Below are 19,474 nucleotides of genomic sequence, written 5' to 3'. Positions count from 1 at the left end.
CTACTAACTGACATCCCCCCTAGCGCTTTTGGCAGCTATTTTTTTCATTCTCCGTATCCCTCACCCCTCCCTTTTACTTGAACAATTTTTTAGGTAGATTAATTTTTTTTTCTTTGTAAATAAGCCTTCTTTACCGTCAAACCTTTCTTTTAACCCCTCTTTCGGTATTTAAGCAATGTTTATTTCTCGTGCTCTCGGTCGCGTTGCTTCAAGCACCCTCCGCCTTCCTACTGCTGGTAAATAAAACAAATCAACTTGATTAAGACTTTTTTTTAATTCAATCTACAGCTCGTACCTATGCCACCGCTGCTTCTGCCGGTCAAATTCGGTAAGAGAATCAAACAAACAAAAGAGAGAGAAAAATAAAAGGAAGATTATTTTGTGGATTCGACTAATTGATTTAAATAGTTCCGTCATTGGTGCTGTCGTCGATGTTCAATTCGAACAAGAAAATTTACCTGCTATTTTGAACGCTCTTGAAGTCCAAGATCACTCTGGTGGTCGTCTTGTCCTCGAAGTTGCTCAACACTTGGGTGAAAACACTGTTCGTACTATTGCTATGGATGGTACTGAAGGTAAGCTATACTACAACCATTTTATTCGAGTATGATATTAACTTGAAAAAGGTCTCGTCCGTGGTCAAAAGGTTATTGATACCGGTGCTCCCATTACCATTCCTGTTGGTAAGGAAGTTCTCGGTCGTATCATCAACGTCATTGGTGAACCCATCGATGAACGTGGTCCCATCAACGCCAAGAGCCAACGTCCCATTCACGCCGAAGCTCCCGAATTTGTTGACCAATCTCCTACTCCCGAAATCCTTGAAACTGGTATCAAGGTCGTCGACTTGTTGGCTCCTTATGCTCGTGGTGGTAAGATTGGTCTTTTCGGTGGTGCTGGTGTCGGTAAGACTGTGTTGATTCAAGAATTGATTAACAACATCGCCAAGGCTCACGGTGGTTACTCTATCTTCTGTGGTGTCGGTGAACGTACTCGTGAAGGTAACGATCTTTACCACGAGATGATTGAAACTGGTGTCATCAAGCTCGACGGTGACTCCAAGTGTGCTCTTGTCTTTGGTCAAATGAACGAACCCCCAGGAGCTCGTGCCCGTGTTGCCTTGACTGGTTTGACCATTGCTGAATACTTCCGTGATGATGAAGGTCAAGATGTGTTGCTTTTCATTGACAACATTTTCCGTTTCACTCAAGCTGGTTCTGAAGTATCTGCCCTTTTGGGTCGTATTCCCTCTGCTGTCGGTTACCAACCCACTCTTTCTACTGATATGGGTGGTATGCAAGAACGTATTACTACCACCAAGAACGGTTCCATTACCTCCGTCCAAGCTGTCTACGTCCCTGCTGATGATTTGACCGATCCTGCTCCCGCCACCACTTTTGCTCACTTGGATGCCACCACTGTCTTGTCTCGTTCCATTGCCGAATTGGGTATTTACCCTGCCGTCGATCCTCTTGACTCCAAGTCTCGTATCTTGGATCCTCGTATCGTCGGTGACGAACACTACAAGGTCGCTACCGAAGTTCAACAAATCCTTCAAAACTACAAGTCTCTCCAAGATATCATTGCCATTTTGGGTATGGATGAATTGTCCGAAGAAGACAAGCTTGTTGTCGAACGTGCTCGTAAGATTCAACGTTTCTTGTCTCAACCTTTCGCTGTCGCCCAAGTCTTTACCGGTTATGAAGGTCGTCTTGTCAAGCTTCAAGACACCATTCGTTCCTTCAAGGAAATCTTGGGTGGTAAGCACGATGCTTTGCCCGAAACTGCTTTCTACATGCAAGGTGACATCAACGATGTTCAAAAGCGTGCTGAAGAACTCGCCAAGGAAATGGGTGGACAATAAGTTTTTTAAACTTAACTTTAAAAAAACTAGTATATGTTTTGTTTAATGGTATAATAAAATCATTTGATATATAAAAAGATAGTATACAAAGACATGTAATGTATTTAAAGTACGAAAGAAGAGAGTGAATTTATGGTTAAGATAACTTGAATGAAACTGCAATGTATTCCTTTTCTTTTCAAAGAAAAATGAATGAAAAAGATGATGATTCTTTATACAAGTAGATGTAAAGATAGCTTCTTCCATTCCACTGGTGTCATGCCACAAAAAAAAAAGATTTCCCCTAACATAACATTCTTCCCCTTTTTTTTTTTATTGAAGGACTACAAGAAGACAAGCTTCTTTTTTTTTGTTTTTGTACTTTTTTGTTATTTCGCTTGCAAAAGAAGATGAAAATTTCAGCAATCACCTTGTTGCTTTGTGCTGTGAGCTTAACTTATGCATTGAATCCTATTGTCGCCAAAGGATCTAAATTTTTTGATTCAGTTACCAAACAGCAATTTTTTATTAAAGGGTAAGATAAATGATGATATAAAATGCAAATAATAAAGAGGCTGAACTCTGCATAAATATAGTGTGGCATATCAACCTAGAAGCCAATTGAAAAATGGAAACATGGATCCTTTAGCTGACCCAGCAGCCTGTGCACGAGATGCTTCTCTTATGAAGAAATTAGGCATGAATGTTATTCGTGTTTATCAAGTACGTATAGGAAACACCAAGTTTTTACAAAAGCTCAATGTTCTCAATTAGGTCGACCCTACTCTTGACCATGATGCTTGCATGGCATCTTTTGCGGACGCAGGTATCTATTTAATATTAGATATTGCGACACCACGCTATTCTATCAATCGAAGGACACCCGAGTATACGATTCATCTGTATAATGCCTATAAAACCACAGTGGACGCCTTTGCAAAATATGATCATTTGTTAGCGTTTATTGCGGGTAATGAGGTGACAAACGACAGGTCTTGTACGTTAGCATCTGCCTATGTTAAGGCAACCATTCGAGATATTAAGCAGTATGTGCGTTTATCAAAACCAAGAAGCATTCCGGTGGGTTATGCAAGTAATGATGATCAGTTCATTCGTGATCCTATTAAAGATTATTTCAATTGTGGTGATGAAGACTCTCAGGTAATTCGAAAAGGAAATGACTACTTGTATTTATATGTATCGTCCTTTTTCTTCACAGGCTGATTTCTTTGGTATAAATTTATATGAATGGTGTGGAGCTTCTTCATTTGAATTGTCAGGATACAAAGATCGTACAAAGGAATTTGAAAACTACAGTAAGCCTGTCTTTCTCTCTGAATATGGCTGTAATATCATCACGCCCAGACCGTTCACTGAGGTTGCTGCGATCTATGGACAAGAAATGAGTGGTGTATGGTCTGGAGGAATTGTTTATGAATGGACACAAGAAAATAATCTGTATGGACTAGTCAAGGTTGATGATCAAGGTGGAATTCAAGAATTACCAGATTATCACAACCTACGAGAACAGATGGCAAAGATTCGGCCTAAAGGAGTTGATATGGATTCCTATCATGAACAACGATCGGCTTCTGCGTGTCCGGGGATTTCTGATAACTGGAAAGCATCATCAGCATTACCACCAACGCCTTCTGAAGGAGCATGTGCATGCATGATAGAGAACCTTGGATGTATTGCCTCTGATAATGTATTGGTCGCCCCTCAAGGGATGGGTAATAGTACCCTTGGAGCACAATTGGATGCCATGTGTGGATTGATGTCTTGTATTGATATCAGTGGCGATGCTGAAAAAGGAGAATATGGCATGTTTTCGTTTTGTTCACCTCGAGACAAGCTAAGTTGGTTATATGACTTGCAGGCCAAGCAGATCAAATCCTGTCATTATCAAAATTACAGACAAGAGGTTGAGCCCAAGAGACACGACATTGGTGCATGTGCAGATGTCGCTCCTAGCTTTGAGGCCCCAGTTGACTTTCCAGTCGCTAGTGAACCCGATAGGATCTCTTCAGCAGAATCATCTTCTACTTCTTCGGCTTCTACATCTTTCAGAACAAACAATGCCTTGCTGGTATCTGCTATGTTGGCAGTAATAGCTACTGTTTTCATATAAACAAAAAAAAGCTGATATTCATCGCAATAATAATAAACTTTTTTATTTGTTTATTTTGCTAGGAAAAATAAATAAAAAAAGGGAAAAAGATCAGCTCATTCATCTAAGAATGCGTTATTAAGGTTCTAGAAAGAGAAAATATGGAAGCCATCCAAGTTGGTTACTTAATTTTGAAATGATTACAAAAGTGCCATCATTGAACTTTTTTTTATCCAACAATTGTTATTGTTTTGTGCAAATTAAAGTGTGTGCAACATTTTCCAAAGATGTGAATGTAACTGGAATGGTAGGACCAAACAAATACTGAGAAAGTAAGACAAGGAAGCAAAAGCTCAATGGGGAATTTTTGGTGATCATCAAATCAAAGAGACCTATTGAGGCTGACGTTTACAAAGTGTAAACTGTATATCGCATCTGATTGAGTAAAGAAACAAGACTTGAAGTTGTGTCCTTGAGCCAGTGATTGATGAAAGAAATGAAACATCAAATCTTGTGTGCTTATCAAAAGAGATTTTAGGTTATTTGTAACAGGTCCAGCCATCGTTACTAATGTGTATGGGATATCTGTTTCCGAAATTATTAAGCTTTTGAGGCACAAATAGCACTCGATAGATTTCTTTGATTTCAATTGGATTAAAATAAGTCAAGGATAATCTTCTTGATCAAATTGGGTTGGTTCAAGTAAAAAGTAATAATACCTTTACTCCTATTCCCCCTGTTGTTTTTTGTCTATTAAAATAATTGATCTTTACAAGAGTTGAATGTGTTATAGAACATGGGGCATAATTCAAAAGAAGTTAAAAAGGGAAAAATGGTGACAGAGATGTTTATTGTTTTTATTGTCTTCAGTACTAAATGAAGAAAACAGATATTATTTCATAAATCAAGCCTATTTCATTAAGACAAAAAGATATCAAGTGACATAGCACGAGAATGTTTTCAAAGACTGTTTACAAACGTTTTCAATCGAAACTTCCAAAGATATTGGGTGAGACAACTATGGGCCTTTGTGAGTCAAATGATACAAACAGACTGTGTCATCCGCAGTGTGCAACTTTTTTTTTATATTTTAAACTGACTGTTCATTTCAGTAACCTGTCCTCAATTGATTTTCACCTTTAGGGATTATCCACAGACTAACATGGTTTATAATGCCTCATTTAAAAAAAAAAAAAAAAATTAGGAAATCATGGTGCTGAAGGACGTGCTGAGTGAGATGGCCAATCAGGAACAACAATAAAAAAAAGGGGTCATGAATGTAGTCAAAGATTAATTGCCGATTATAAAAGGCACGAAAATCTATAAATGCAAGGATTATGTCATTTTTACACTCTTTTTTTTTTATATTTCTTTTCTCATTTAGTTTATAAAAATGTCTGTGAATATGATACCAAATTCAAATAGAGCTTATAGAAAAGAGAATAATGAAAAGGTATAGAATCCAATTGAAATAACTTGTTAATCACTTATTCAAACCAGACAATGCTCTATCAAGAATTACCTCCTACACCTTCTTCATCCACACTATCCTTCTTGATAGTAACAGATCATAAAGAAGGTATTTTCAGGTTCAATTCAATCTTGTCTTTATTAATTGATATTTCTTAGAGAATAAATCATTATCAATCAATCAAAATCAATATGGTGCAATGTCACTTGGTAATAATAATAATTATCAACATCCTCTTTACTTAAATATCATAGCTTCTTCTTCTACTATCTCTACTATTAGTCCAAATGATGATAACGAAAGTCTTTATTTATTATGGACACATCAATTATTAAAAGAGAAAGGATATCACATAAATGATGATGAAGAAAGTACAGAAAGCAGTATCACTCAAGCATCTTCAAAAACCAATTGGTTTCGTACTTGCTTTCCTATCTGTTATTAAATTCGTACCTTGGATTCGTTTATCATTTTATTACATCTGACCTTCCTTTTATGTAAAAAAAACAACATATAAATGGACACAAAACCCGGTCAAGTTATAATAGACATCATGTAAAATACAAAATCATCTTTTTTTTTTTAACTATCTTTCTCTCTCTCTCTCTCTCTCTCTCCTTAATTGAGTGGCAAACTATATTTTTAGTTTCATACTGCATTTATTTACGTCAGTTTGCTTAAGTTTCATTCTTGTGTCTGAAATAAAAAAAAAAAAAAATAGAGTGTTTGTATCTAAAGATCTAGCGTTGAAAGATGGAAAAAAAAGAAGGAAAGAGAAGGAAAAAAAAAAGGTTAAAATGATAATAAAATATACGTTGGTTGCCCTGAGTACTCCCTATCGTCGACACTTTATCCCCTTGCTTTTCAAGTTATTGTCTCTTTATAAGCACCTTGGCAACTTTTTCTCTCTCTTTTTTTTTTATTATTTTTATTTTATTTTATTCTACATGACAGGATCGAATTTAAAGATTAAGCATTTCCCAAAAAGGCCAACAGAAATGAAACAAAACAAGTTGGGATCTTATAATTTATTACAAACTTTGGGTGAAGGAGAATTTGGAAAAGTAAAATTAGGTATTCATTCAGAGACAGGCGAAGAGGTAAACTTGTTTGGATTACATGTGTTCACACTAAGTTTATAAAAAGGTAGCTATCAAACTAATAAGAAAGGATGGCATTGGATCAGATAATAGGATAAATAAAGTTGAAAGAGAGATTTCGATATTAAAAGTAAAGTTATACATAAATTGATTTAAGACTGATACTAAAATATAATTAGAATCTAAAACATCCTTATATCGTAAAGCTATATGATGTGTTAGAAACTGAAAAATACGTTGGATTGGTATTAGAATACGCATCAGGTATTCTATCCTTTTTATTATCAATGACTTATATTTCTTTAGGAGGTGAACTATTCGAGTACATCTTGGCTCATCGATATTTAAAAGAAAAAGATGCAAAAAGATTTTTTGCCCAGCTCATAAGCAGTGTTCAATATATGCACAAGTGCAAAATAGTTCATCGTGATTTGAAACTTGTAAGGAGTCTCTCTCTTTCTCTTTTATTTTTTTTTATACATGAAATCTATTTAATTGAACCCTATTTATGATGTCCAGGAAAATGTATTGATTGATAAAAATCGAAATATTATTGTCACTGACTTTGGCTTTGCTAATCAATTCTCTACTGCCGCTGATGATATGATGTCTACCACTTGTGGTTCTCCTTGTTATGCTGCGCCAGAATTAGTTGTCAATGCTGGCTTATATGCAGGTTCAGCTGTCGACATTTGGTCGTGCGGTGTTATCTTATTTGCTATGCTTTGCGGCTTCTTACCCTTTGATGACGATCCATCTAACCCAGACAGCGACGATATCAATCAACTCTATCGCTACATTCTATCCACTCGTCTTGTCTTTCCTTCTTATATTAGTTCTGAAGCAAGAGATTTGATGGAAAAGATGTTAGTGCCTGATCCTGCTAAGCGTTGTACACTTGAGTTTGTTACAAGGCATGTATGGCTTGAAGATTATAGAGATTTATTAATCCCTGAAAGGAGAATGAATGATAATTCAACTTTTGAACCTGTCATACCTTCTATTCTCAAAAGGGGGCTTTCAACCCGAAGGTCACCTCACCAACCTAATCGTGATCGATTTGCGCCATTAGCAAATGATGGATTTATCGTGAAACAGTCAAATGGACATTCTGAGAAAGAGCTTCTGACAGAAATTCAAATGACACCTTCAGCAAGCTCAGCAACCTACAGCAGCAAACTAGCTCGACAAAACTCCACACGATCTTCCAAGATCTCTAAATTCATCACTCGTAAACCTGTCAAGGAGATCATTTCTCCACCTACAATACCAGAAGCAAGCACATCTTCTGAAAATTATCCCGAGAAATCACTTTCCACACCCTATATACCCTCCAATCCATCCAAAAGGCCAACCGATCCTCAACCAAAGGAAAAGTTCCTGGGATTCTTCAGCAAGTCCCCCGCAAAAGCAAGTGAAGACGTAGATCATTCCGAGACACTGACGATCGACAACTCCTCCCCCTCCTTGGTTTCCCCTTGTCCAACCGAAGAGAGCTTGGGCACCAAATCGCTCTTTTCTCGCCTCGCAGAGGAAAGCAGTGGGCTGTCAAACTTATCTGAATCCGGCATGACTGCTTCTACACGCAGCTCAGTTTCCTTTAAGGATCCTAATATGAACCTACCTCGGCGAGCGGATACTACCTCTTACAGAATAACAAGGAACTCTGCCATACGTCATGATCATCAGCCTTATCCAAATGATAATTCCTCTGTTTCCTCCTCTTCTGGAAGTAGTCCTCTCCCTGAGCCCACCCAATCTAGCCGTTTCACCATGGCTGCCGTCCGAAGAAGTATCTACAGAAAAACCAAGAATCCAGCTTCAACTGAAAGCAGTAAACTACCTTTGACATTGTCTAGAAAGACTCAAGAGAGTTCCAACCCTAAAAAAAACATCCATGCTCCTGAAAAGCGCAGTCCTCAACAAATGCAACCTCAGCAGCAACAAAACAAGAAGACGGGCAAAAAGATGATGGATTGGATAAAAAAGAAATCACACGGTAAACAGCAAGAACCACTGGTGTCTGCTCAGATAGCATCGGCTGAACTTACTCCGACTACCGCTGCTCCTGCTGATCGACCCCATGAGACGCTCGAGATACCTCAGGCTGAGATTGAAGGAAGAGGGAGAACGCTGAGCAGTAACGCTCTTGGATTGGAAAAGAAAGAGGAATCATTGATTGATACATCTATTCAGATACATCAAGGCCCCATCGATCGAGCTGCACTTACCTCACGACCACCACAAAGGATCATCAAGGACGTCAGTCATATCTTGCGTGTCTTGGGTATTGAAGCTCTGTCCGATGATGAAGATGGTCCATTCGTATTGAAATGTACAAGAAGAAGCTCCTCCAAGCATAAAGAAGAACAAAGTGATCTGCAACCTATTTATGGTGAACCTTCAATTGACAGTGGAGAAGAGATTCGATTTGTTGTTGAGATTTGTCGGTTCAAGAATTTACCGGGATTATTTATTGTAGATGTAAAGCGACTAAAAGGAAGTGTATGGGCTTACAAGTTCTTGTACCATAAATTGATTGATTTTTTGAATTTGAATAAAGATGATTACTTGTAAAATTCTCCTTAAATATTTGGAATAATGATTTCAAAATAATATTTTAAAAGGTGTCACTCTTGGGATGAAATCATTTTATTTAAAGTGTCTAAATAATACAACTGCTTAGGAGCGCTTATGTCTTCAAAGGTACTCGATAAGCTTCATATTACTATCGTGCAATATGTTCCAGCTCTTGGCCATAAATCCCATCTCGAGTCGTGTTCCGTATGATTCGGACTTCATTAGATACAATCAATACTTGAATTTGCCTTATATAATGCTGTTAATTAAAATGATGGTGTACAGTGTAAAACATTCGCTTACTGCGTGCTTGGCGAAGCCTGATATCATTCTGTACCCTCGTTATCATAGCGGTCCTTGTCATGTCTCTCACCGATGGCAGAGCAGCGGCAGAAAGACCTCTTTGGGTAGTCATACGCAGTGACCTTAATAAGACCAGACTTGCAATTTCCATACTTGAAGCCACCAAGACCTGAATACACACAAAAATATCACGACAGTACTTGAATGAAGCTTTCACTAGACAAAAAGATTTCTCCTATGTACTACGGAACCATTTTTTTTATTACCAATTAGTCAAAAGCCAGAGAACCAAGCTCAAGAATTTCAAAGGTAGCACCTCGACCTAATAAAGGTGATCCACATCAACGAAAGCCCACAGAGAGTTTTGTGAAGCCAAAGCGTTAATGAATACTTTTTTATTGAAGAACTGGGACTTAATGATCATTCCCTAGGTCATAAAGAAGAATACCACTAACAGCACCATTGAAACCTGGATTAAGGAAAAGGATACTTTTTTTTTTGACCGTTTCTGACTTTCATGCTTGCATGACTATCCTTTGTCTAACTAGAATGATCACTAAACTAATAGTTCAAAAGGTGCCAAAATGATATACAAATTCCAAAAATCACGATCTGTGAATATAGCGTGATGATGCTCAGGAACGTGATGAGAAGAGCTGGCATTGATAATGATAATTACTTTTTGGTAAATCTCAGGAAAATAAGTGTACGTGAAGCTTTTTGCTATTCAGAATTTGCAGATTCAAAATTCTGTATGCGCCAGCTTGAACATTGTTGTATAAATTTCATAACATCAGGTCATTTCTGTGTTAGGGTTATGGCTGGTACTGTACAATGATCAAATAGTAAGGTCACATGAGCTCTGAAGAGATTGGCCATTACTGATACAAACGAAAAAATCAATGCGTGTTGTGATATAGGTATCTCAGGAACAGATTTATACTTGCTATTAATGAAACCCAGAGACAACTGTTCACAGGCACCTTTGAAGTAGCAGACAAGCAAATACTGCAGTATATCGATGGAAGTTTACTGATTATAGTATTTGTAAATATAATAGTAATAACATATATTATGTCACTTCAACAAAAATTATAACTCAAACTATTCTGCACTATTCTGATGCGTTCCTGGATCAAGATTAATAATCAAAGACAATCTAATTTGAGCCACGTTTAATTACTAGTTACTCTTCTTATTGAACTCAAACATTACATGGTAGCTGCCTTTACGATAGATTTAAATAAAATCATAGGGCATAATAAAAAAGATTACTTAGTAGTAGTTAGCATAAGGAAGAAGGAATGAAGTAAAAAACACGTGAAACATAAAAAAGGCATATAGTTAAAGTTTGGTAAGTTTTTGTTCATAGTTTATATATAAATATGTGAGTCCTATCGAAATCTGCTGAGATCCGATCGTACACTTGGATTATTTAGGCATAAAAGTATGAAGCATGCTCGAGACTGTATTAGTTTCCATGAACTTGATGGATGTTGAAAGGCAGCAGCTTCGATGTTGTCTTGTATTTCATAGTAGCTTGGTAGTAGCAATTTTTGTACTTGTTGTTCTGCATGTGGGGATTTTGATATCTTGTAAGAATTATCCTGTCAAAAATTTAGTAACCAAGCTGAATAACGATCTGAGATGGTACCTTTAGAATTTCATTTAAATAACTCTTGGTGCAGAAGAAGTTAGATCCATATTTGTATAGTTTTTCGTAGGACTGCTGGTCTTTGCAGTACCTATCCCATTTGGTAAACTTGTTAATAAGTTCATGCATGACCAAGTGAGCAAAGGGTTCCATGCAATCATCACTTAATCCATAGTAGCCTATGTACAGCACAGCACGGTCCCAATAATAGTTCTCTTTGTTAACCAAGTCTATACATTGATCATAAAGACCAAGGTCGAAGTTCAAATCGTTGATTGTACTATTTTGTTCTAAGAGCATTGGAAATTTATAATGCCATTCAGGCAATTCAATGCCATCAGCAAGCTCAGGTATCATTTTGTTGACGATGTCCTTATGCAAGACACCATCCAAACTCTGCCTTAAGCTCACAGTGCATGACCAGCGGGAACCATCCTCAGATAACCGAAAGAGATCAGGTGTGAACAAAGCCATGGACTTGCGGCACCGTTTCGCTTTCAATTGATCTGCGAATGGTTTCCACCAGCTACGATCTAATGGTCGGTGAACCAAGGAGGAGAGCATAAAGGCTATGACAGCCACACCGGTAAGCTGCCGTGCTGTATATCGACAATCGCTTTGCGCTTGGAAATTTTTTGCGAGCGCCACAAGAGAGTCTAGTCGCTTTTCGACAAAAGCTGTAAGTGCTCCGGACTTATACCAATTGATATGTATATGAAGATGGTTTCTAAAGAAATAGCGTTAAATATTTATATGTACTATGTCAATTACATACTTGGCCAAATCCATAGTATGATCATACAATACATCCCAATGATCTGCTGTGAAGCGCACTTCGAATCGCACTCCATAGGAACTTGACTTCATTAAGGACAAGCAATACTTCATTTTTTTCTATATATCATTAGGAGCTTAAGTCTAGTATATTATATAAATTGTTCACTTACTACTTGCTTAATGAAGTGTGGTGAGACTCTAAGTACTTCATCCGGTTGGAAGTCATCTCCGTGCCTCTCACCCATAGTCGATCTGCGATAAAATGGCTCTTTTGAGTGAGAGTACGCAGTGATCCTGATAAAATCAGATTTTGGACTTGAGTACTTAAAGCCACCAATACCAAGGTGATTACAAAAAGGATCGTGACGATACTTTCTCGACAAAAACGTTTCTTCAGGAGCCAGGAAGTTGTCGATAATAGCACGAAAGTTCGTGCTATTACCAGTCGACCACATGCCGGATAGACCATGCTGAGGAGAGCCAAAATTCACGCCCAAGTCCAAATACAAATTGTTAGGGTCGACATGATCCCATAAAAAACCTTGGGAAGCTAAAGCACTCGCGAAATTTTCTCTCTCAGAGAACCTAGAGCGACATATCAGCTCCATGATTGTCACAGAAGCTAATGAAATACTAATTAGCACAAGCTTAGATGGTACTCATGACTATACCTTCATATTTAAAGAGGTGTTCAGGATAGAATATAGATAGAACATTGCTGAGTTGCATTACGTGCTTACACTTAAATGAAGAGAAAAGAATTAACAAGAAAAATTTTACCAGAAAAAATGAATAAAACAATTTAAGGAATTGAGATTCCGACCCAAAACTCCTCTTTTTTATAACTGACAAGTTATTTTTTTATCTTTTTTTTTTTTTTATTACTATTTCATATAAGACTATATGACTGATAAGCAGACGTTTTTCTCTACGACAAATCATGATCCAAAAGAGTTTTCACATTTATTTCCTCCAGCACCAGAAAATGTGGTGACACCTACTGTGACTGAGCAGCTTGCTTTAAACAAAAATGCGGGTGTTGATTACGTGATTCAATTCAAGTTTTCAACCAAAGTTGTATCCAAGGATAAGAATAAACCGACACTAACAAGACAAGATTTGGAACAGAAAGTGATTGAATCTATTAGTGATATTACAACAAGGCTTGCATCAGTGGGCCTTCGATATCAGATACGTCCCGGAAAAGAGCCTAATAGTTTATTATTGTTTGTCAGTAGTCCTATTCAGCCAATCAAAAAGGCTTACAGACAAGAAAGGTAAAAAAGATATTATATAAAAGTGACAGATGCTAATAAGATGTAATATAGAGTACGTGATTTTTTGCTAGGTGTACGTGTGGATGACATCGAGGAAGCTTCGGATATTCAAACATTTCAAGGATTGACGGAATCAGAGCGTCTGAGGTTAGTTTATGAAATCATCACAAATCCAAAAGAAGAAGGAGGTGCAGGAATATCAACAGAGACAGATGAATATGTCGAGGCTATCATACCTTTACATAACGATGAATTTAACAATGTAAACAACAAAATGAAACAATGATTTATAAAAATAACATTCATTTTTAGAACTGGCTTAAATCTTGGTCCACTAAATGGCTTATTCAAGACAATGATTTATTGTTGATTAGAGATCATTTTGGTGAAAAGATTGCATACTATTTTGCATTTCTTCAAAATTACTTTCTATGGCTAAGTGCTCCTTCCTTTATGGGTATTTTTGTCTACTTGACTCACACAAACACTCTGGCTCTCTGGTATTCCTTTGCTATGATCTTCTGGGCTGTTGTGTTTATAGAGATTTGGAAGCGTAAAGAAAAAGAATTATCCATCCAATGGGGTGTACGAAATTACTCAAAGAATGAAAAAAGGAGGACTGAATTTAAGGGTGATATGTGGATCAAGGATCAAGTGACAGGCGAAGATAAGCCTGAGGTGTCTGCCTACAAGCTACTCGGCAGACGACTTGCTTCTATACCTGGTGTAGCAGCTGGCGCTGTATTTCTGAGTGTTATAGTAGGCTTTGTCTTTGCTCTTCAATTGTTCTTACATGAATATTATAATGGTCCTTTCCATCAATTTTTGGTAACAAAGGAATAGAAAAGAAAGGGATCATTGCTCATATACATCATGTTTAGCATTATACACCTACTGTAGGATATGTGCTGTTGATTCCTACTATGACAGCTATTTACAGTAAATGGATGAAAACATTAAATGACTGGGAAATGCATAAAACAAGTGCCTCATACGAGTATCATTATACACAAAAGATTTTTATTGCCAATTTTCTTGTTGGTTACCTCTCTCTGGTAAGCAGAATATTGTGAATACTTGTATATATTCTAAGTCATACAGTTTATTACTGCCTGGATTTATATCCCCTTTGGTGATCATGTCTTGCCCTATCTTGTACAATACAATATTAGTCACGATCACAAGACAGTAGACTTCCAGAGACTTCGTTCTCAGTTGGTTTATTTCATTGTCACGGGACAATTAGTTGGATTCTTGACTGAAATGGTTGTACCTTATGTATTAAATTTGATTAAGCCCAAAGCTCAAAGAATAACCGAGAGAATAATGAAAAAGGAAGAAACTCCTTCTGCAACTGATTTGGCAAAGAAAGAAGCAGAGGATGAAGAAGAACAAAAGTTTATGACAAAGGTCTACAATGAGGTAGCTTTACAGGAATATAACATTTACTTGGATTATGCAGAAATGGTTACTCAGGTACTATTACAAAACATTCTTATGCAGCTCGTGCTCAACATTTGCTCTTCTTTTGTAGTTTGGTTATGTCAGCATGTTTTCAACCGTTTGGCCATTGACAGCTTTGTTTTGTATGATTAACAATTGGGTTGAGCTTCGTGGAGATGCTGTTAAAGTGTGCAAATACACAAGGTAACGAATAGTCTTTCTTTTCTAAAACAATATTCAACCTGTATACAAATAGGCGTCCCATACCCACACGCGCCGAGAGCATTGGTCCTTGGTTAGGCAATATGGAAACTTTGATTTGGTTTTCTTCTATTACCATGAGTTCATTTGCTTACCTCTTTCACCCTACTACCAACATTCACTCTGTTTATACTCCCATTTTCACGCTTTTAGCCATTCTTTTATCTGAACACATCTATGTTGCTATTCGCATTGGAGTTCAACAAGGTATTCGTGTTTTATTACCTAATTGGTCAGAGTGGAAGGTCCAAAGAGAGGAATACAAGCTTAAAAAAGTTTGGCTGGAGCGTATGGTCGGTAACCATCAAGCATTTATCTCTTCTGGTGCACATTCTCATGATGCCAGTGACCTTTCAGAAGGTCTGTCTTCAAAAATATGGTCTAATCACTTGGATCAACCCAATGAAGAGCTACAAGTGGGTGTTCAAATAGTTCAAGATGCATTCAAATCCAAATAAAGAAAATTTTGTGTGATATAAAGGGGTGCGTAAACTTTTTTTTCTTTTTTTTCTTTTCTTTTCCATAAATGAACGTATCTGAAAAAACAAAGAAATCTGCTGAAATATATGCAAAGGCAAACGACGCCTTTTTTGACGATGATTATGATGAAGCCTTGAGCTTATTTACTCAACTTGTCGCTTTGGAACCTGAAAATGCTGAATTCATGTTGAAACGGTAAAAAAAAAAAAAAAAAAAAAAAAAAAGAGCCAAGATTATAACTTGCTTATACTTTTACCTTTTTAGCTGCTCAGTTTACCAAAAAGTTAATAAACTTGACTTGGCTTTAAAAGATGCTGAAAATGCTTTGGGATTATTGAAGCAAGGTTCACGTAGCTTACTAGCAAGAGCTCATTTACAAACAGGGTAAATGAACAGAAAGAGTTTTATGCAAAACAAAACGTAACACAATTCATATAGTATTATATTACATCGATTGGATAAATACAAAGAAGCACAAGAACACCTTGAGCAATCAAGAGAATTCAATGCAACTGAAAAGACGTTGGTTACCTGGTTGAGAAAGAATGCAGATAAATTAAAAACGAGTGAGCCAAATATTCAACAACCACAACCAACAAATACTAATGGCTTGAATACAACAGCAAGGTAAGAGCTTTATGAAGAAAATAAAGAAAATGAGGCATATTATTCTCTTTAGACATGAATGGTTTCAAAATGAAAATTTTGTTACAATTGAAGTATTTGTCAAGAAGATTAAACCAGAAGATGCGACAATTGATATTTTTGAAAGATCTGTAAGTGTTTTGTCTCACTGAGCCATAATATATTGATATATACTATTAGTTATCATTTGCTGTTAAATTGCCTACAGGTTCTACTTATTCAATTGAACTTGATCCACTTGCACACAAAATTATACCAAATGAATCCACTTACAAGATTCTTTCCACAAAAATAGAAATAAAATTGAAAAAAGAGATGCCTGGCATTATGTGGGGCGCATTAGAAAGTGAAAATGATTTAGGCAGTAAGTATTATAGATGTATATTATTTGTCATATTAACATTTTGTCTATATAGCAATGACAACCGCGTCATCCAATACAAAGAATAAATCAAAAGATTGGAATAAAGTAGTACAGGAAGTAGAGGATGAGAAGCCAGAAGGGGAGGCTGCTGTAAACGCGTTATTTCAACAAATCTATCGTGATGCAGATCCAGATACAAAGAGGGCTATGATGAAGAGCTTTATTGAAAGTAATGGTACTTGTCTTTCTACTAATTGGACTGAAGTTGGATCAAAAAAAGTAGAAACCAAACCTCCAGAAGGCACAACCCTTAAAAAGGTAAACAATGCTCTTTCTTTCAAGTTATCTTTGCTTATTTTCTCAGTTTGCATAATTTCGTATACCGAATCTGTGGAGAGAGAGACATGTCATTTAAAAAAGGTCAAAAGGGGAAATTGTGTAATTTTTTCACATACAAATAAAGTGAGAAAAAAAAATCGTTTTTCTTTTTTCTTTCTTTTTTCAACTCAAAAAAATGACTGATGTGATGATGAATCCGATCCATAAAGTGCTTATAGCTAATAGAGGAGAAATTGCTTGTAGAATTATTAATACTTGTAAACGCTTAAATATTTCAACCGTTGCTGTTTACTCTGATAGGTAAAAGTCGATCAAATATTCAGAAACAATCTATTTAACTTGCCATAAAGTGACCAAAGCGCTACTTTCGTAAAAATGGCAGATGAGGCTTATCATATCGGTCCCTCAGTTGCTTCAGAATCGTACCTGAGTTCAGACAAACTGATTGAAGTGGCCAAACGATCAGGAGCGGATGCTATCCATCCAGGCTATGGATTTCTATCAGAGAATCCTGATTTTGCTGATAGAGTACATAAGTCTAATATTATTTTTATTGGGCCCAATCCAGAATCTATTCGGACAATTGGTGACAAGATGGCTGCCAAGTTATTTATCAAAGAGTATTTGAATTCTATAATTCCCTTGATCCCTGGCTATCATGGAGAAGACCAGTCTATTGAGAGATTGGAATCTGAAGCTAAAAAGATTGGTAGGCTTTTTCTTTAAAAATTGAACAAGTAGAAAACAAAAATACCCCAAAAAAAAAAAAAAAAAAAAAAATAGAATTTCCTGTTTTGTTAAAAGCTGCTGCTGGAGGAGGAGGTAAAGGCATGAGAACGGTTTATGAGGCATCCAAGTAAGGTTTTTTATGCATTAGATACAGACAACTAAGTTTTATTTATAAGGTTAAAGCAAGAAATTGAATCTGCAAAAGGAGAATCTCTTCGATCATTTAAATCCGATAAACTACTAATTGAAAAGTATTTCACAAACATTCGTCACGTTGAAGTAAATAACAATAACTGACAAATTTGAATATAAGCTCATATGCATATAGATTCAGATCTTTGGCGACAAGTATGGAAATGTATATCATATCAATGAACGAGATTGTTCTATTCAAAGAAGGCATCAGAAGATAGTTGAGGTAAAAATGGTTGGTCATTTTATTTTATCCTAATATAGTAATCATCAGGAAACACCTTCTCCTGCTGTTGATCCACAACTTCGTCAAGCGATGACTAACGCCGCTGTCCAATTGGGACGTAGACTAGGTTACGTAGGCGCAGGCACTGCTGAGTTTATCTTGGATGAAAAAACCAAGAAATTCTATTTCCTAGAACTAAACACACGTCTGCAAGTAGAACATCCAATCACCGAGGCTATTTCAGGATTGGATCTTGTTGAGTTACAGCTTCTCGTTGCTCAAGGCGCAAATTTGAAGCAAATGGGCATCCTTGACAACATCACTTTCCGCGGACATGCGATCGAAGTGCGACTGTGCGCTGAAGATCCCGAGAATGACTTTAGCCCTCGTACGGGCACTATCATAAAGTGGAGTCCACCTACAGATCTCGAAGGTGTACGATTTGATACAGGTATTCAGGATGGATCAGTGATCTCTGCTTACTATGATTCTATGATTGCCAAAATCATTGTTCATGCTCCTACTCGTACAGAGGCTATACGACGTATGGCAGCTGTACTTAAGCGCACAGTCATTGCAGGCATTACTACAAATCAATCATTTTTGTTGAGTATTATGAACAATTCATGTTTTCAATCCGGTACATTCAACACAAGCTTTATTCAGCAAGAGAGGCTCTTTTTGCCTTTTGAAGTCCATCAAATTATTCCTAGCATTATGGCTGCGTTCTTGCTCGATTGGTTTACCCGACACAACAAACAAGTATATCTAAAAAATGTTCCTTCAGGCTGGCGAAATGTGAAATGGCGATATAAGCATATACAATTTATTGTGCAAGGAAAGCAGAAAACAATTCAAGTTCAATATGAATATGTAGGACAATCTCATGATAAGCAATACCAGTTCAAGGCTCAACTACTAAGCAATGAAGAGAAAGAAGAACCAATTATTTCCATTACAATGCATAAACCACAAATAAATCAACAACATGTAGGTTCAAACGGTATTCAAGGCAGCCAAGGTCTTTTACGTTATGAAATGAATGGTATTCAGCATTATCTCTATGTTGCTGAAGATATTCGCGACATAGATGACAAATCTATTTTTGCCCATAACTTTGCCGATGGTCAGCAACATGAGCTAATCAAAGTAAACCGTCTCAAGAGTCAGTCAGTTGTTGCAGAAGATGATAAAGGTACATATTGAATAATACACACACACACCTCTTAAATCTTTTTCTTTCTCTGGTCACTCAGTCACTCCTTATACCTCTTCTATGCCCTGTCGCATCCTTAAAGTACTCACGCCTACAGGCACATCAGTAAAAAAGAATACACCCCTCTTGTCCATCGAATCTATGAAGACTGAGATCAAAATTCTCAGCCGACATGAAGGTGTGGTTAATATGAAAGTACAAGAAAATCAATTGGTTGATGCAAGAGTACTTTTGTGTACAGTGGATAAGCAATAATAAACAAAGAATAATATTTATTCATTTATAACTTGAGTTTATGTTCCATACTTGTATGCAAATCCATAGAATCAGTCGATAAGCTAGGGTCTATATATCGTAAGTCATGTTTACATATAAAAAAGCTACTGTCATCTTTACCGTTATCTTATCTAACAAGTAAACGCTAAGGATATTTTTTTTCGCCTGTGTTTCACTAAAACGACTAA

At 36.8% G+C, this 19,474-nt stretch overlaps 7 protein-coding genes across 7 annotated transcripts; 6 read left to right on the top strand and 1 right to left on the bottom strand.

Moving 5' to 3' along the window:
- Positions 1–175: 175 nt before the first annotated feature.
- On the top strand, positions 176–1,864 carry RO3G_16396 (ATP synthase subunit beta; the record flags this gene model as incomplete). The annotated part of the gene is made up of 4 exons (XM_067670980.1): positions 176–236; positions 289–328; positions 409–575; positions 627–1,864. 4 exons carry the CDS (start codon positions 176–178, stop codon positions 1,862–1,864), a joined length of 1,506 nt encoding a protein of 501 aa, XP_067527081.1.
- A 389-nt stretch (positions 1,865–2,253) lies between these two features.
- On the top strand, positions 2,254–3,974 carry RO3G_16395 (uncharacterized protein; the record flags this gene model as incomplete). Its single annotated transcript, XM_067670979.1, has 4 exons — positions 2,254–2,378; positions 2,440–2,566; positions 2,618–3,004; positions 3,063–3,974. The coding sequence occupies 4 exons, from the start codon at positions 2,254–2,256 to the stop codon at positions 3,972–3,974; spliced, it is 1,551 nt and encodes a 516-aa protein (XP_067527080.1).
- A 1,482-nt stretch (positions 3,975–5,456) lies between these two features.
- Positions 5,457–5,869, top strand: RO3G_16394 (uncharacterized protein; the record flags this gene model as incomplete). The annotated part of the gene is made up of 3 exons (XM_067670978.1): positions 5,457–5,532; positions 5,583–5,633; positions 5,679–5,869. 3 exons carry the CDS (start codon positions 5,457–5,459, stop codon positions 5,867–5,869), a joined length of 318 nt encoding a protein of 105 aa, XP_067527079.1.
- Positions 5,870–6,371: 502 nt separating this feature from the next.
- RO3G_16393 (uncharacterized protein) lies at positions 6,372–9,101 on the top strand (the record flags this gene model as incomplete). The annotated part of the gene is made up of 3 exons (XM_067670977.1): positions 6,372–6,524; positions 6,704–6,964; positions 7,044–9,101. 3 exons carry the CDS (start codon positions 6,372–6,374, stop codon positions 9,099–9,101), a joined length of 2,472 nt encoding a protein of 823 aa, XP_067527078.1.
- A 1,974-nt stretch (positions 9,102–11,075) lies between these two features.
- On the bottom strand, positions 11,076–12,293 carry RO3G_16392 (uncharacterized protein; the record flags this gene model as incomplete). Its single annotated transcript, XM_067670976.1, has 4 exons — positions 11,076–11,152; positions 11,298–11,788; positions 11,837–11,955; positions 12,009–12,293. The coding sequence occupies 4 exons, from the start codon at positions 12,291–12,293 to the stop codon at positions 11,076–11,078; spliced, it is 972 nt and encodes a 323-aa protein (XP_067527077.1).
- A 448-nt stretch (positions 12,294–12,741) lies between these two features.
- Positions 12,742–16,681, top strand: RO3G_16391 (uncharacterized protein; the record flags this gene model as incomplete). The annotated part of the gene is made up of 14 exons (XM_067670975.1): positions 12,742–13,115; positions 13,167–13,377; positions 13,428–13,943; positions 13,997–14,170; positions 14,217–14,591; positions 14,650–14,762; positions 14,815–15,235; positions 15,394–15,494; positions 15,564–15,683; positions 15,738–15,926; positions 15,979–16,075; positions 16,125–16,308; positions 16,361–16,626; positions 16,673–16,681. The coding sequence occupies 14 exons, from the start codon at positions 12,742–12,744 to the stop codon at positions 16,679–16,681; spliced, it is 3,150 nt and encodes a 1,049-aa protein (XP_067527076.1).
- Positions 16,682–17,022: 341 nt separating this feature from the next.
- Positions 17,023–19,265, top strand: RO3G_16390 (uncharacterized protein; the record flags this gene model as incomplete). Its single annotated transcript, XM_067670974.1, has 6 exons — positions 17,023–17,356; positions 17,452–17,503; positions 17,553–17,655; positions 17,705–17,794; positions 17,843–18,989; positions 19,051–19,265. The coding sequence occupies 6 exons, from the start codon at positions 17,023–17,025 to the stop codon at positions 19,263–19,265; spliced, it is 1,941 nt and encodes a 646-aa protein (XP_067527075.1).
- Between the last annotated feature and the right edge of the window lie 209 nt (positions 19,266–19,474).

Source organism: Rhizopus delemar, genomic scaffold, assembly GCF_000149305.1.
Source record: "Rhizopus delemar RA 99-880 supercont3.20 genomic scaffold, whole genome shotgun sequence".
NCBI lineage: Eukaryota > Fungi > Mucoromycota > Mucoromycetes > Mucorales > Rhizopodaceae > Rhizopus > Rhizopus delemar.
Note: the sequence above shows the minus strand (reverse complement) of the source record. Positions and strands in the feature narration are given on the sequence as shown.